The sequence below is a fragment of the Propithecus coquereli genome, unplaced genomic scaffold (genome assembly GCF_000956105.1).
Source record: "Propithecus coquereli isolate 6110/MARCELLA unplaced genomic scaffold, Pcoq_1.0 Scaffold242, whole genome shotgun sequence".
Lineage (NCBI taxonomy): Eukaryota > Metazoa > Chordata > Mammalia > Primates > Indriidae > Propithecus > Propithecus coquereli.
The window spans coordinates 252431-268202 of record NW_012147975.1 but is presented as its reverse complement, the minus strand read 5'-3'; the positions used below and the strand labels follow the sequence as shown (position 1 = coordinate 268202).

Genomic DNA, 15772 nt, shown 5'->3' with positions numbered 1-15772 from the left:
GGGGGGAAAAACCCTTATAATAAAGCTTTAGTAACCAAGACTATCAAGTGTAGATATATAGACCAATGAATAAAATAGAGAGTCCTAAAATAAACCCTCCCATTTACAGTCAACTGATTTCTAGCAAAGATGCCAATTCAATGAAGAAATGATACTCTTTTCAACAAAAGGTGCTGGAACCAACTAGATTTCTACATGCAAAAAAATTAATTTAGACATTTGGCATATACTACACACAAAATTAACTCAAAAGAAATCATAGATCTAAATGTAAGAGTTAAAACTATAAAACTTCTAGAAGAAAACAGAAGAATATTTTCATGACCTTGGATAGACAAAAATTTCTTAGATGCATCACCAAAAGCATAATCCAGAAAAGAAAAAGCTGATAAACTGTTCTTAAAAAAAATTGAAAGTTATTGTTCTTCAAAAGACTCTAAGAAGAACATGAAAAGAAATCCAAAGACTGAGAGAAAATATCTACAAATCATATAGCTGATAAAGGACTCATATCCAGAACACATAAAGAACTCCTACAACTCACCCCCATAAGACAACAATCTAATGGGCAATCTAATGGGCAAAAGATTTAAAATAAATATTTTACCAAAGAAAATACATAAATGGTTAATAAGTACATTTTATTTTTATAAATAGGTTTTTAAAATGCTCAATATTATTACTCATTCAGGAAATGCAAATTAAAACCATAATAAGCACTTTACACCCACTGGAATGGCTATAATTAAAAAGAGACAATAACAATGTTAGGAGGATGTGAAGAAACTGGAACCCTCGTACTTTGTTGGTGAGAATGTAAATGGTATCACCACTTTGGAGAAGTTTTGCAGTTTTTCTTAAATAGTTAAACCATATAACTCAGAAATTCCACTCTCAGGTAACTACTCAAGAGAAATAAAAGTAATGTCCACATGAAGACATGTTTGAAATGTTCATAAACCTTTAAACAATTCAAATGCCCATCAATTGGTGAATGGACAAACAAAATGTGATACATTCATACAATGGAATACTGTTTAGCAATAAAAAGGAATAAACTATTGATACGTGCTACAACTTGGATGAACCCTGAAACTATGCCCTATGAAACGTTCAGAAAAGACAAATCTACAGATACAGAAAACACACTAGAAGGTATGTGGAGCTGGGGACGGGAATGGAGATAGATTGCAAATAGGCACAGGAGTCCTTTTTAAAGTTATGGAAATGTTCTAAAACGAGTTTGTGGTGCAAAATTTTGTACATTTACCAAAATCATTTAATCATACACTTAAAAATAGGTGGATTTTATAGTATATAAATTATACTTCAACAAAGTTGTTTTTAAAGAAGTGGCCAAGAAGTTAAAAACAACAACATAAATATGAGTGCTTCTCCTACCTCTGCTGGATATACTGGGCATAATTTGAGGAATCATATTATTGCTTGTATCCATAGGCTGGGAATTATCTTGACCCATTTGATCATCAGGTGGCATATAGGCAGGAGGAGGTGTATCAGCTAAGAGGAAGAAAATGAAATCACCAAGTTAAAGTCTCAAAAGAATAGCTAAAATTAAAATCTTCATCCTGCTCAAAGTTATTACTCTAAAAGCATTAAAAAATTCTTAAGGTTACCAGCAGGGTTCATTACATCAGACACACAAATGTAGGGCTGTGATCCAAGGGGAAAGGAAAAGGAGAAAAGACGGCATGCCTAATAGCTACTAAGAATCTACTATAAGCCCATGTTTATTTAGCCCAGATCCCTGGTAACCCAGGATACTAGAATCACAACCAAAATTCACTAACATAGAATTCGAGGTCAAAAATTTTGTCTTTATTTGCACATGCCCCAAGAAACTACAATTACTGCAAATCAATCTGAAGGATAAAGATTATCCTAGTTTGGGTATACACATACTATAGAGATACTTATCAATTATCAAGATCATCATATACTGTATATTGTCATTTAAAACTAGAAGATAAAATCATGCCCCTTGAAAATCTGCCATCAACACTAATAGCAACCATCTAATTCTTTTGCAACATCCAAAAATGACCATTGTCCTATTAAATGGCTAGGTAATTCAATTAGGAAACTGAATGTTAATCAGAAAATCTTTTAAGTTCCAGCACTCATGGCTGAAAATCTTTGCAAAAGCTACTGCTATCTTTCTTTGTCTCATTAACTATAAATATTGAATATAATTTGTCTTTCACCCCAAGGTTTATACAGGATATCTTTTGAGACAGCCACAATTAGCACTGAATCTAAGACAAAGTATGAAAACTTGTTTTTCAGGAAATTTCTAATAGCAAGTTAAACAGTTGGTATTTAATTCCCCTTCAAAAAAAAAAACTATATCAATTTATACTTTGCTGCTATAGAGAAATCACAAAGAATATATGGTAGGTCCCTGAATAACATTTTGTTTAGTGTCATTTCATTATAACACTGATGAGGAAAATAATAATAATAACAATAATAATCATCATCAACTCCCAGCCAGGGCCACCATCTGTGTGCGTTTTCTCTGGTACTCCCACATCTCAGAGATACGCACATTCGGTGAATCAGCACGTCTAAAATGGTTCCAGTGTGAGTAAGCATGGAGGGTGTGTGTGAGTGCGCCCTGCCATGGGATGGAGTCCTGTCCAGGGCTGGTTCCCACCTTGTCTCCTGAGCTGCCTGGACAGGCTCTGGCCACCCTCGACTCTGAACTGGAATAACTGAGTAAATAATTATCTTACTCGTTTTTGTTAATCTTTCTTAAATGTATATATGGCTCACATTTATTTCAATGTTTAATATCAGAAGTGTTTTGGGTATTTATTTAGAAGTTTGGATATTTCTGTGACCAGAAACATGCCCTAAGAACTTAATGTTTATTTATATCAACCACTAGCCTATGGTAAAACTGGTTTTGTCACATGTTGTTTCATTTAAAGTCGTAGTTTCCAAGAACCTATTGACAAGTGAGGACTTACTACAATCACATATCACTCTGTCACACAATAGTAGGTGTTCAATTATTTTTTGATGGTGACAGAATGATGCATCTATTCATGTGACATGCCATTAACAAAATTTAGAAACTTTACAAAATCTACTTATTAACTTTCTCCAGTCAAACCAGTTCATCAGTTATCTAACTAAAGATAATCAGGGTTCATTTTAAACTTCCAAAGTCTAAAATGATTTGAAAAGCAATGCAGTCAAGCTGCAAGAGCAATGACTTTAGAGTCAGACAAACCTGAGTCTGAACCCCTACTTATTAGATCTGCAATCTTAGGCAAGGAACTTAAAATCTGGGGGTTGATATCAATTTTTTTTCTATCTATAAAACAGGAATATCTATCTTACATAGTTCTGACATTAAATTTAACGCAATAGTTTTATCACAGTATCAAGTATGTCAAAGATAATAAATAATACTTAGTATTATAAATTATATGAAAATATTTAACTTTAAGTCAAATATGACCACCTCCATTTTTTAGATGTATGGTACGTGGCAAAATAAAATTCAGACTCTTCTGGAAATCAAACAATTATCTAATGAACACAGACAGAGTCAATAGCTAGCTCTTGACACGTAAGAGTTCACCCAGAGGGCCTCCAGCAATAACTGCTGATTCTCAGGGCTTTTTTTCTTTTTCTGTATCAATAAAATAAATTCTTACCTGGGAGCTGAAATGGACTTCCTGGTCCAGAACTTGCCGGGGAGTTGGGATATGTGCTACTGGCAGGGGAAGGGGGATAGGGGCTGTTCGGAGATAAGGGAAAAGGAGTGTTGTTGGGCTGATGGAAAGAATCCGGAAATGTGGCGTTTTGTGGCATGTGCGGCTCGTTGTGGCTCAGGTTCCTAAACTGAACCAGAAGGCTGTGTTGTGGGTTGAATTCATTATGACGAGGCACTAATACTGGAGGTAAGACTGAAAGACAAAAATCAAGTTAATTGTCAAAAATGAGTAAAGCAAAGGGGTTTGGTAGAAAGGATTCATGTAAGACTGTAAACCTATTAAAATAACTTACTTTTAGGAAGGGATGTTTTATAGAACCCTGAATCTGCATTTACATAATAACTAAACCAAAAACTTTTTCAGCATTTAGCCTGTATAAGATACTCTGGAAGACGGAAAATCCAAAGATACCACTCCTGCTCTATAGGAGATAAGGCATATTAAAAAATAACCACAATACAGAGAACTTAATACAACTGGGAGTTCAGCAGAGGTGAGCACTCCCAGCTAGCAAGGAATCAAACAAAATATTGTGGGAAAACACTACCGGCTGAACCTTAAAGGACAAGAAGGATTTCACACGGGAGTGCCAGGGGTGGGGAGAGGTAGAGGAGGGAGGTGTCTCCAGGCAGAGACGAGAAAGGCCAGTCAGTGGGCCCGAGCCCTGAACAAGGAGGTGTGACTAGAGAGTGAAGTTGGGGTCTATTATGGGAATGTCCTGAAAACCTCCACATTTCCAATTTTGTACACTTTTACCTTTCTTAGTTTGAAATAGCACATATTTTATTTTCTTTAGTAAGGTTTTTCCTACTGAAAATAGTAACATTCCCTAGGTAGAAGTTTTCCGATCAAAATCAATCTTCTAAATATGACCGTAATGAAAATATATATGACAAAGTCTAAACATTTTAACAGGTATTTTTTTTAGAGATAAAGTTTAACCTCATTCAAATGTTCACTTTCTCTAAAGACCCAAATGATCACATTCAAATACCTGATTACCTTTCCCTAAACTGAAACAAACCTGAGTCTTCAAACAATAAAACATCTCGTTTATAATTTTCCTATATTTTTCAATGTAATTTCACTTTAGAAAATCTCACTTTGATTCTGATTATCACTCACCATCAACAAAATCAGTTTGTTTTTAAGTTACCTAGGTCATACTTTACACCTCCCTGAAGCAGGGATGTACACAACGAATCAGAGGCTCTGTAAGTCAGTACTTGCACTGTTTGTTTTTTGTTTCTTTTCATTCTACTGAATTAGAATTTTAGATATGTGGCTAACATCTGACTACAACTGTTCTGTTCTACTGTGTGTTAACAACTGCTGTTCTCCTTACAGAATGATGGGGCAGCTGCCCTTGGAGAGTAGGCTATTAGACAGCAAGAATTTATTTCTATGTTTAGCTGGGTAGTAATCTTAGTGAAATAACTACGTAGGAATTCAGTCCCATAAGGATTTCTTTACTTATTTATTTTTAGAGGCACAGCTAAAATCACTGGCTTCTCTCTTACTTGTAAATTATCTATGCACATAATTTTTTAAAAATTATTTTATATTCATCCAAGATATGTGGACAGTTCAAAAAGACAGATGCTGTAAGAGATCATAATAAAATAGCAATTTCTAGTCCCCTCCCATACTGTTTCCATAGACAAATTTAAATTCTTAGCCATCTTTTGTTTGGGGTTTTGTTTTTATTTCTAGACAGAGTCTTGCTCTGTCGCCCCAGGTCGAATGCAGTAGTGTCATCCTAGCTCACTGCAACTTCAAACTCCTAGGCTCAAGCAATCCTCCTGCCTCAGCCTCCCAAGTAAGTGGGACTATAAGCACACGATACAACACTCGGCTAATTTTTCTATTTTTAGTAGAGATGGGGTCTCACTCTTGCTTAGGCTGGTCTTGAACTCCTGAGCTCAAGCAATCCTCCCACCTCAGCTTCCCAGAGTGCTAGGATTACAGGCGTGAGCCATCATGCCTAGCCTTAGCCATTTTTTATAACATTTACTTTGTGTATTGCTAAATAATATATTGCTATTATTCATTTGTCAAGACATTATCTGTAGACTTGCTCTTATGGCAAATGAGGCAGCTTTTTAAAATTATTCTATCCCACTTCCATTCCCCACAATAAAGTTACATATAAAATTTTGGTTAAATAGTCAGTATTTATATTATATATATAAAATGATTCATTGCTGAGTCAACTGTACTGTGATTGTATTTTTTCTTAAAAAGTGCTTTTATCAAAGTTAACTACTGCCTTGTTCCTTCATTTGCTTAATTTTAAGTACATACCACTGATCTTTCCAGAATTCCAATAGATCTGTCAATTGCCTGTCAATACTATTTTTGGATGCCCCAAATCACCAAAAAATTTATTGGCTCCATGTTTTCCCCTGGATCTTCCATTCCTTTGTTCCAACTATACTGTTTATTATTTAAGTCTCCCATAGCTCTGAAGTCCTCGGACCTCCTTTCCCTCCTCCTATTGGATCCCATTTCCTGGACCTCCATCCTCTATTATTAGTGTCCTAAGAAAGGGTAAGAAAGATAAAATTTTTTCATTTCTTGCATGTATGAAAATATCTTACTTGTTGTCTGCAAGCAGAATTCTAGACATTTTCCCTCTGAATTTTGAGGGCACTGCTTCATTTCCTTTTAGAATCCAGAATTGCACTGAGAAATCCAATACTTCGATTTTTAATCCTTTGTACGTGTTCAGTTTTTTCTCTCTGGAATCTTTCAGAATCTTCTTTTTATCTGTGATTTACTAAAATTTCATATGTGGGTCTTTTTCTATCCCTTGTTCTGATTACTCAGTCGCTGGGCCCCTTCAATTTTCAGTTCTGGGAATTGTTCTAGTAGCATTTCTTTGAAAATTTTCTCTCTGCCATCTTCCCCTATGCTTTATTTCCAGAATGTAGTGTTCTATTAGAATTGATATTTAATCTGAAACTGATTCTGGGCCAGTTAGTGTTTTAGCAAGTACTTTTCCATGCATTGACCCATCTAATCCTCGTAACAACTCTGTGAGGTAGGTATTACTATTTCCTTTTTACAGGTGAGGAAACTAAATCACAGAAAGGTTAAGTAACTTGCCACCCTGACTATGGGGGAATACACGAAATTCTTAGACTTACTCCCAGAAAGTATCAAGCTTAGGAGTTTTTCACACTACACTTTTCTGTTAAATCCTCACACCTTTCTTCATCAAGTCCTTCAGGCTATATATAGCTCTCCTTGGACTCAATAAGAAATTGAGAATCACCTCATATCAACAGTCACATAACACTCTGAAACTCTTATGTTGAACTTTCCCTGACAGGACAATCACTGCTATCCTTTTTTTCTAGTCTCCACATTCAATGTTGTTTTAAGTCTTTTTACCATGCTGGGCTTACATTATCTCCACGTGAAACCCAATGGGGCAGACGGACTACGGTGGCTGCCAGGATTCCCACCCCTGGGTATTCATGCCACTGGGCATCAGTCCCCTCCTTTTGAGTATGATCCGTTGACTTGCTTCTAACGAACAGAATACGGCAAAGGTGATTGGAGGTTTGTGATTCTATTCCATAAGAATACAAGAAGACCCTCTCTTCCCTACTGGCTTTGAAGAAGCTGCTGCCATGAATGTGAACCACCTATGAGGAAGGCCATGTGGTAAGCAACTGAAGGCAGTCTCCAGGTGACAACGAGCAAGAATGCGACAGCTTCCAAGGAACTGAATTCCATCAACAATCACATAAGCTTGGAAGCAAATCCTTCCCAAACTGAACTTCTAATAAGACCTCAGCCCTGAACAACACCTTGATTACAGGCTTGCAAAGGACCCAAGTTAAGTTATGACTAGATTCCTGACCCACAGAAATTGTCAGGTAATAAACGCATGTTGTGTTAAGCCACTAAGTTTGTGGTAATCTGTCATGCAGCAATAGATAACTAATGCACCCAGCCAGTATCTCAGCTTATACAATTCATTCATTACAAATAAATGCAATAAAAAATACTTATTGAGCCACACCTATGAAGTGCCAGATAACAATACTATTCTAGGCACTGGGGATGCAATAATGAATGAAACGGAGGAAGGCCCTACTCATGTCAGTCAATAAAGAAAATAAATATCTAACATAGAGTCGACTAGTGATGAGGGTATTTGAGCAAGGATTGCGTGGAGTGAAAAGGGATGTGCCCCTTTCCTGGCGGGAGAGTAAGTAGAGCAAATAGCAAGACTTAAAGCCTGGATGCAGGAACATGGCAAGGTAAGGAACAGAGAAATATGAGAGTAGGCCATGAAGAGCCTTGTAGGAATCTGTTCTAAGTGTGACAGAAAGCCTTTAAAATGTTTTCATTAGGGACTGACATGATTTATGCTTTTTAAAAATCACTCTGGCTGCTGTGTAGAAAACACAATGGGTTGGGGAAAGAAGAGAGCCAGGGAGACCATCAAGAGACTACTTAAGGTGAGAGATGATGATGGTGTACTGAAGTAGTGGCGTTAGACATAGTGAGAGATGATAGTATCAAGACATATTCTGAAGGTACAGCAAACAGCACTTGTTCATAGCTCAAATACGGGACCTTAAGCGGGAAGAATAAAAGACAACCTCTAAGTTTAGGGAGTTAACAATGACATGAATGCTCGTGCCATTTACTTCAATAGAAAAAACTGGGGTAAAAAATGATTTGGTGGGAAAGAAGTCAAAAGTTCTGCTTAGACAAAGATTACATCTAATATGCTTTTTAGACATTCAAGTGAAGATGTCAAGTAAGCAACTAGATATACAAGTCTAAAACTCAGGGGAAAATTTGACTCTGCAGTTCAAAATGTGAGCATTAGCTTATAGATGATTTTAAGACATGTGACAACATGAGAGCACATAAAGAAAAGAATATAGATAGAGAAAAGGTCCAAGGACTGAGTTCCACGAACACAGAAGAATAAGCCAGCAAATGGATGGAGTAACAACAGCCAGTGAGGCGGAAGAATCAGGAGGAGAGTACACTGTCTTAGAAGCCAAACAGAGAAAAAGTTTTTGAGTGGGAAGGAAGATTAACTGTTATCAAATGCTGCCGAGAAGGCAAGTAAGATGAAGACAGAGAAATGACCCCTCGAATCTATAAGAAGTCAGTCACTAGTGATCTCAAAAAGTTAAATGGTAGGAAAGAAAGACTAAACTAGAGAGGTGACAAGAAAAGAATGGGAAATAAAACTATGGAGATAATAAAAATGGAGAATCCTATAAAAGGATCAGCAGAAATAATGCAGTAGTAGATTGGAGGTGGGAGTGTGTGAATGAGATCGAGAGAGGAATTCTTTCATAACTTTTATTTTAGTGTCAGAAATAGTCTGGTAGAAAGTGAAAATATAATGCTAGAGAGAAGGATAATTGTAGGAACAGAGTCACTGAACAGACAGAAAGAAATGGACATGTTGCCCATACGGAGCTCAGGCTTTAAATAAAATAGAGACGAGTCACCCACAGGAAAGGCAGAGTGGATGTGCGGGAGCTCACAGTGAACAGCAGAGAACTCGAATAAGCCACTTGGGAATTGTATCACTTACATATGAAAAGATAAATTCAGAATCCAATATTCCTTCCAAGATTAACATCTTTTAGAAGGAAATACAAAGCTAATCTGGCCTCCTAATTACTAAATCAGTCACATGCAAATCAGGAAGAGAGAATTATTTTTTTTAATTCTTCTTAGGGGAGTAAAACCTACCTGGACTCTCCACTCTCTTATAGTGGTATGGGTTGATACAAACTTCTTTTTGCTTGGATCCAAAAGGAAATTCACAAATATCCAATGGCTTTAGCTCATGATGACTCTGCAAATCAGGCCAGCGCCAAACACGGCAATAGATAACGTGGGGTAGGCCTTTTCTGTGAGAAACCTGCAGGCGTCCATCTAAAGACCTGGGAATGGTGACGCACTTGCTCGGCTGTCCGGGACTGCTCAAGGCCTTCTCCAGCTCCTCCATGGCGCCCTTTTTCTTCTTCAGCTTTTTCACCAACGCGTCGACTGCCTTTTCCGCCCATTTCTCCTCCTCGTCACCTTGTTTCCAGCCCAATAATCGCTTTACTGCTGGACTAGTAAAAGAAAACAAGCTGGCCATTGACGTCATTTGATAAAAATCTTCAGAGACCTTCCTGTAACTCAAAGTCAACGGCTACTGAAAGAACAGATCACAGGTGAAGAGTCGTATACAGGTTCTAAGCAGAAGTTCCAATTAAAAAGGGAGAAGTAACATCTATCTTCACAAGTGCCATATGCTTCTTTCATTGGTTCAAGTCCTGAAAGAGAAAGGGGGAAAGGATCCTAACTGAAATCAATTCAATTTACATACATTTAAATCAACATAATTGAAATGTATATTATTTTTATGTAACTGCAGAAAAACATTACAAAGTAAACAGAAAACAGAGAAATTTTCTCTAAAAGATCCGTGACCATTCACTTTCTTTTTCAAGTCACTGGCAATGCCAAACAATAACCAAAGAAAACCAGGTTGCTGTACCTTCTATGTGTTATCCAAAGAAAACAGCCTTTGGTCAGGCCATTAAGCCGTACAACGGTCTTGTAAGATTTGAATCTCAAGTACTTTTCTTCACTGAAATCCATGTCACATGCTATGTCAGTTCTGAACATGGTATGTCAGGATCTGAATAAAAACCTTAGGAGAAATCTACGTCTCCCTTAAGGTCATTATTCTCTTTAAAATGTTTCACAGACTTAGAAAGTTTGGGCAAAGGCCATGACACTATTCAAGTCACATTATCAAATGCAACCTGTATTAAAGGCTGTGTAACATGCACCAAACCCTTGAATGAATCACAACACATATAACTACCAGTATATATTTTTAAAACTAAGAATGTTCAATAAATTTAAAGAGAATAAACTGACCCAAACCAGGTCAGTTTATAATTCCTATTGGCTTCTGTGATGTTTTAAACATATTAGTTAATGAACCTGCTCCAGGCAAACTACCATTCTGCACCATAAAGAAGCTCTTGGCAATGACAAGAGGAAGTGATGTACAGGGGCACTCCGCTGGTAAGAGTAGGCAAAATCCCCCTGTAGATCACTACACAGCCAACTACAGACGATAAGCACCTAGCGAAACAGGAGGAATAATGTTTAAACAATGGAAGTCAGTAAGAAAAGATGCTTCCTTTCTTGTGCCTAAAATCACCAAAAACCGTTAAAGCTCAGCCTTTGACAAAGTCTAGCAAATTCTCGTGTTAAGATTATTCTGGACTGGGGTGTATCTTCCCAGAAAATAATAGATGTGCTCAGTTAAAACCCAGACAATAACATAAACAAAGACAATAACATAAAGTAAAACTGAGTTAAACTCAAAAAATAATTATTGATTGCTTATGTGCCCTGTATTGTGAACAGCCATGATGGGGCTTAAAAAAAAGTTATACCAAGTAAGTTTCATCTCAAGAATCAACAGATTCATTCATTCAAAATATACTTATTGAGAGCCTACTAAGTGCCAGGCACTGTACTGTTCTGAGCGCTGATCAACTACTAGTGGCCTTCCAGTCTGCTGTGCTGGAACCATGGGGCGAAGGGTGCCCAGAAGTGAATATATACTCCTTATGTATGGACGTGCCTCATGCCTTGTCTTCCCTAACTCTGTGCATACAGGGTGATTTCTGCCAGGCAAGTAAAACTGGCTACATTAAACTAGAGACATGTAACAAGAGAATTAAAGTATATTTTTCAGTAACAGGTCACAGAGCGTTAGATGTTACATGCTAAATTAATTTTAAGAAGGGCAGACCTCAGTTGTGGCAACATCAAGGATGGATGTAGGATAGGATCTCTCTGGACCAGAAAGTAAAACCATGGTTTGCATGTGTCAGATGAAACAGGAAATTTCAAAGGTATAGGGATATAAACAAAAAAATACATAGGCAGACATGAACAGAGCATTTCCTGCGACAGAGAGGAGACAGACCTGACTGATTTGAGATCTTAGTCACGAACACTGCAATATAATAGGGGCTAGACGGGGCAGTGTGTGTGTGTGAGAGTGTGTGTACGAGCAATCGAGAGAGATGTTGAGGAAGAGGGAGGTAAAAACGGAGGAGCTTGAAGACCAGAATTCAGAATACACATTTCATTCTAAATACAGCAGTGTGTATAGAAACAATACAATTAACTGTGACAAAAGGGGCTTAAACTCGATATAAGAGTGCTATGCAACCCTTGAAAAGAATAAGGTGGACACTGTAACTTTGGGCAAGGTACTTTACCTCTGGGTCTGTTTCCTCATCTATAAAATAGGAATAAGTTATTATATATAAATAATTTAGAACTGTGCAGGGTGCATAGAAAGTATTTAATAAATGCAAACTATTAATACTTAATCATTAAGTACTAGCCATATTATGTACTAACACGAAAAAAAGGAACGTCATTTGTATACGTGAACACAGAGAACGAGGACTGGAAGGCTACCTACTAAATTACCCATTTCACTTACCTCTAAGGAGAGGCATGGAATGGGAACAATGCAGAAAAAAGGGGTCCTGCATGATTTGTTCTACATACTTCTGAATTGTTTTAACAACAGAAATCTACTAAAGCATTACTTGCATAATGCTACAGTAAAAGCAGTAGATAATCTATTAAATAAAAACGAATTATGGTGAACAGAATGAAGTTAAGAGTGCTAGTACAAAAACCAGGCGAAACTAATGCATGGTATTCCAAGTCAGGACTGTGGTTACCCTTTGAAGGGAAGGGTGGGGGTAGTAAATAGAAGGGAACCTGAGGGGCTTCTGGCTCTGGATGGTTACATGGGAGATTCCAGTTAGTGAAAATACAGCCGGCTAGATGCTTATGATGTATACACTTTTCTGTATGATTCTGAAATATTTTCTTGACATACAAAAAGTATACAGTGGTCTGTTTTCCTCCCATTTTTTTCTCCCTCATCAGCTCCCTTCTCACAGGTGATCCCTTTTATATGTCTTTTATATTCTTCCAGAGAAGTTTCATAAATGAATAAGCAAATACAAAAAATATATTGTATTTTTTTAAATAGTTGTATACTGAAAAAAGGTACAGAAAAATGTATGCACATCTTCAGATTTTTTCATATCGATATAGAAAAAGCTTCCACATTCTTTTCTACTACACAGAATTCCAGTGTAAAAGTAGTATTATAAGTAGGTCAAATCATGTTATTCATTTCCCTGCTCAAAAATCATCCAGTGGCTTACCATTTCACTCAAAATCTAAAGTACTGGCCGGGTGCGGTGGCTCACGCCTGTAATCCCAGCACTCTGGGAGGCTGAGGCGGGAGGATCGCTCAAGGTCAGGAGTTCGAGACCAGCCTGAGCAAGAGCGAGACCCCCGTTTCTACTAAAAATAGAAAGAAATTAGCTGGACAACTAAAAATATATAGAAAAAATTAGCCAGGCATGGTGGCACAAGTCCCAGCCACTCAGGAGGCTGAGGCAGGAGGATTGCTTGAGCCCAGGAGTTTGAGGTTGCTGTGAGCTAGGCTGATGCCACGGTACTCTAGCCCGGGCAACAAAGCGAGACTCTGTCTCCGAAAAAAAAAAATCTAAAGTACTTATTTGGATTTTATTTTATAGGATCTACACGATCTGGCCCTTTGGCTTCTCTTCCTAACCCATTTCTTAACCATGCTTCTAGCTAACTCTGCACTTAACCATACTTGATTTCTTTACCATTTCTCAAGTACACCAAGGTCATTTCTACCTCAAAGCCTATGAACTTGATGTTCCCTCCCCTGGAATTTCCTTCTCCCAGATCTTAACATGGCTTACTCTCGCAATTCATTTAGCTGCTCGAAGGTCATCTCCTGAAAGAGGAGACCACTGACCACTTTATCCAAAACAACATACACTTCATTCTTCCCACGTCAATCTCTATCGCCTGACCCTGTTCAATTTTCTTTCACGGCATTTACCTTAACCTGATACTGTATTATAGATTTTATTTATTTACTGTACGTTTTCTGCACTGAAATGTTAGTAAGCAGGTGGTCTCATCTTCCCTCTCAACTGCCAGATCCCCTGGACCTAGAATAGTGCCTATTTATAAAATAAATAAGTGAAAAAAGCCATTTGCAAAAATACACATATCCTTTTTAAGAATACCTGTATAAAATTCTTAAAAATACATTATTTATGGATATCTACAAATATGAGAAAATAAAAATATGTATGGAAATGATACACACCAACCTCAGGACACTAAATACTGGTTGTCTCTAGTGAGCAGGGAAAGAAGGGTGAAGAAAGGATGGAAAAAACTTTAGCTGTGTGTTTTTTTAAAACAAGATTTGAAGCAAATATGGCAAATCGTCTGTCAAGGTACATAGACATGTTATGTTCTGTACTTTTCTGTGTATTTAAATATTTCATAAGAAAAAATTCACTATTTTTAATTTTTAATAGTATGTAAACAGAAGGGAGATCAGATTCTGTCCTTTACTAGGTATATGACCAAGACTAGGTATCACTCTTTCAAAGCCTATTAATTTCTCTTTAACAGAGATGATGGTCCCTAAGTCATTGAAATGTTTGAGTAATAAAATAATAATGTATGTCTAACACGTGCTTTACAAACTAAAGTGTACTGTTCGAACATCAATTATGATCATCAGAAGTCAGAAACAAGAGTCAAGAGACTGGCTAGATCTAGTCCTACCTAACTTTACCCACCACTATACACACCTCTGATCCAACCCAAATCCCTGCACCTCTGTCCATCTGTGTCTTCCAAGACAAATCTTAGTCATCCTTAATGATGAGCTCAAATCCATCCCCTTTTATGAAGACTTCCTTCACCACCCTTCTCTGAAGAAGCTATGATCATGGATTATTTATCATAACAACTAATTAATTAACGAGAACATACCTTAACTTCCCAAATGGAGTACAAAATCCTTCCAAGAGGAAGTCTTCAGCACCTGGCACTTTTCCATACACAATACCACACACTATGAGTGTATTTAATGAATGGTCATTGATTTTTCTATCAACTGTGCCTTGAAATTAGAGATAACTTGAAATTTTAAACCCACATGACTAAGATAATAAAAATTCCACCAACAGAATTCAGAACATTCAGAAGGTAGCTTTGTCAATAGAGATGATTACAAACTTCAAATTGGGAAAAGGTCATGACTTCTGGAAATACAAGTTTAGCGAGGTAAAGATGAGAAACATTTAAGACATTTTACAAACAGCTGAAACAATAAGAAAGAATAGGTTTTTCAACAGAGTGAAGAGAACAGCAAGTAAACACCTGAATATTAGGAAACATTCAATTTTAGGAAGGAGGAGAAAGAATTACTGATAATGAATTGTTAAAAAGACAGGCTAAGAACTATATACAATGGTACTGCAAAAGATTAAACATACTGCAGAGTTTAAAGAGAAGGTGAACAAAGAAAAGGCCAGTGACTTTGGTGAATGGGGATGCCATTAGATAAACTTTACCAGATTAGCTTCAGAAAGAACATTGGGTGTCAGATTTAAAAACCTCACATTCACTAGTATTTTCTTAAAACTAGCCCAGGAAGAGGGGACAAATCTTGTACTCAACTCTTTAAATATGGAATGATGAAAAAAATTAAGCACATTTGATGTAATTCTTTCAAAAAATGTTTCATATACTTTCCAAATAAGTAACAGGGTGTGGGCAAATTACCCAAGTACTCATTACCTAAGTCTCAACTTACAAAGTTATAAAAAGTAAGAAAAATTAATCACAAAAATTCACCAGTGAATAGGCAAAAGATCTGAACACGTCACAAAAGAAGATATTAAAATGGCCATTACATAGGAAAATGGGCTGAACATCATTAGTTATCAGACAAATGCGAAAACAAAAACCAAAACCACCACAGTGAGATATCATTCTTTATCTACCAGAATGGGTACACTTAAAAAAAAAATGTTCATGACAATACAGAAGTAGAAATCACATATATTGCTAGCAGGACTATA

At 36.9% G+C, this 15772-nt stretch overlaps 1 protein-coding gene across 3 annotated transcripts in view; it reads right to left on the bottom strand.

Annotated features, from left to right (window-relative positions):
- Positions 1 to 15772, bottom strand: part of SMAD5 (SMAD family member 5) — a 38796-nt gene that overhangs the window by 10468 nt on the left and 12556 nt on the right. For 2 of the 3 annotated variants that reach the window (XM_012646411.1, XM_012646412.1), the window contains exons 2-4: positions 9489 to 10060; positions 3690 to 3941; positions 1402 to 1521 (exon numbers count right to left, since the gene is read on the bottom strand). In XM_012646411.1, coding sequence (XP_012501865.1) covers positions 1402 to 1521; positions 3690 to 3941; positions 9489 to 9891 — 775 coding nt within the window. In that variant the 5' untranslated portion in view covers positions 9892 to 10060. The remainder of the gene's footprint in view (positions 1 to 1401; positions 1522 to 3689; positions 3942 to 9488; positions 10061 to 15772) is intronic. The other variant, XM_012646413.1, reaches the window with a different exon arrangement.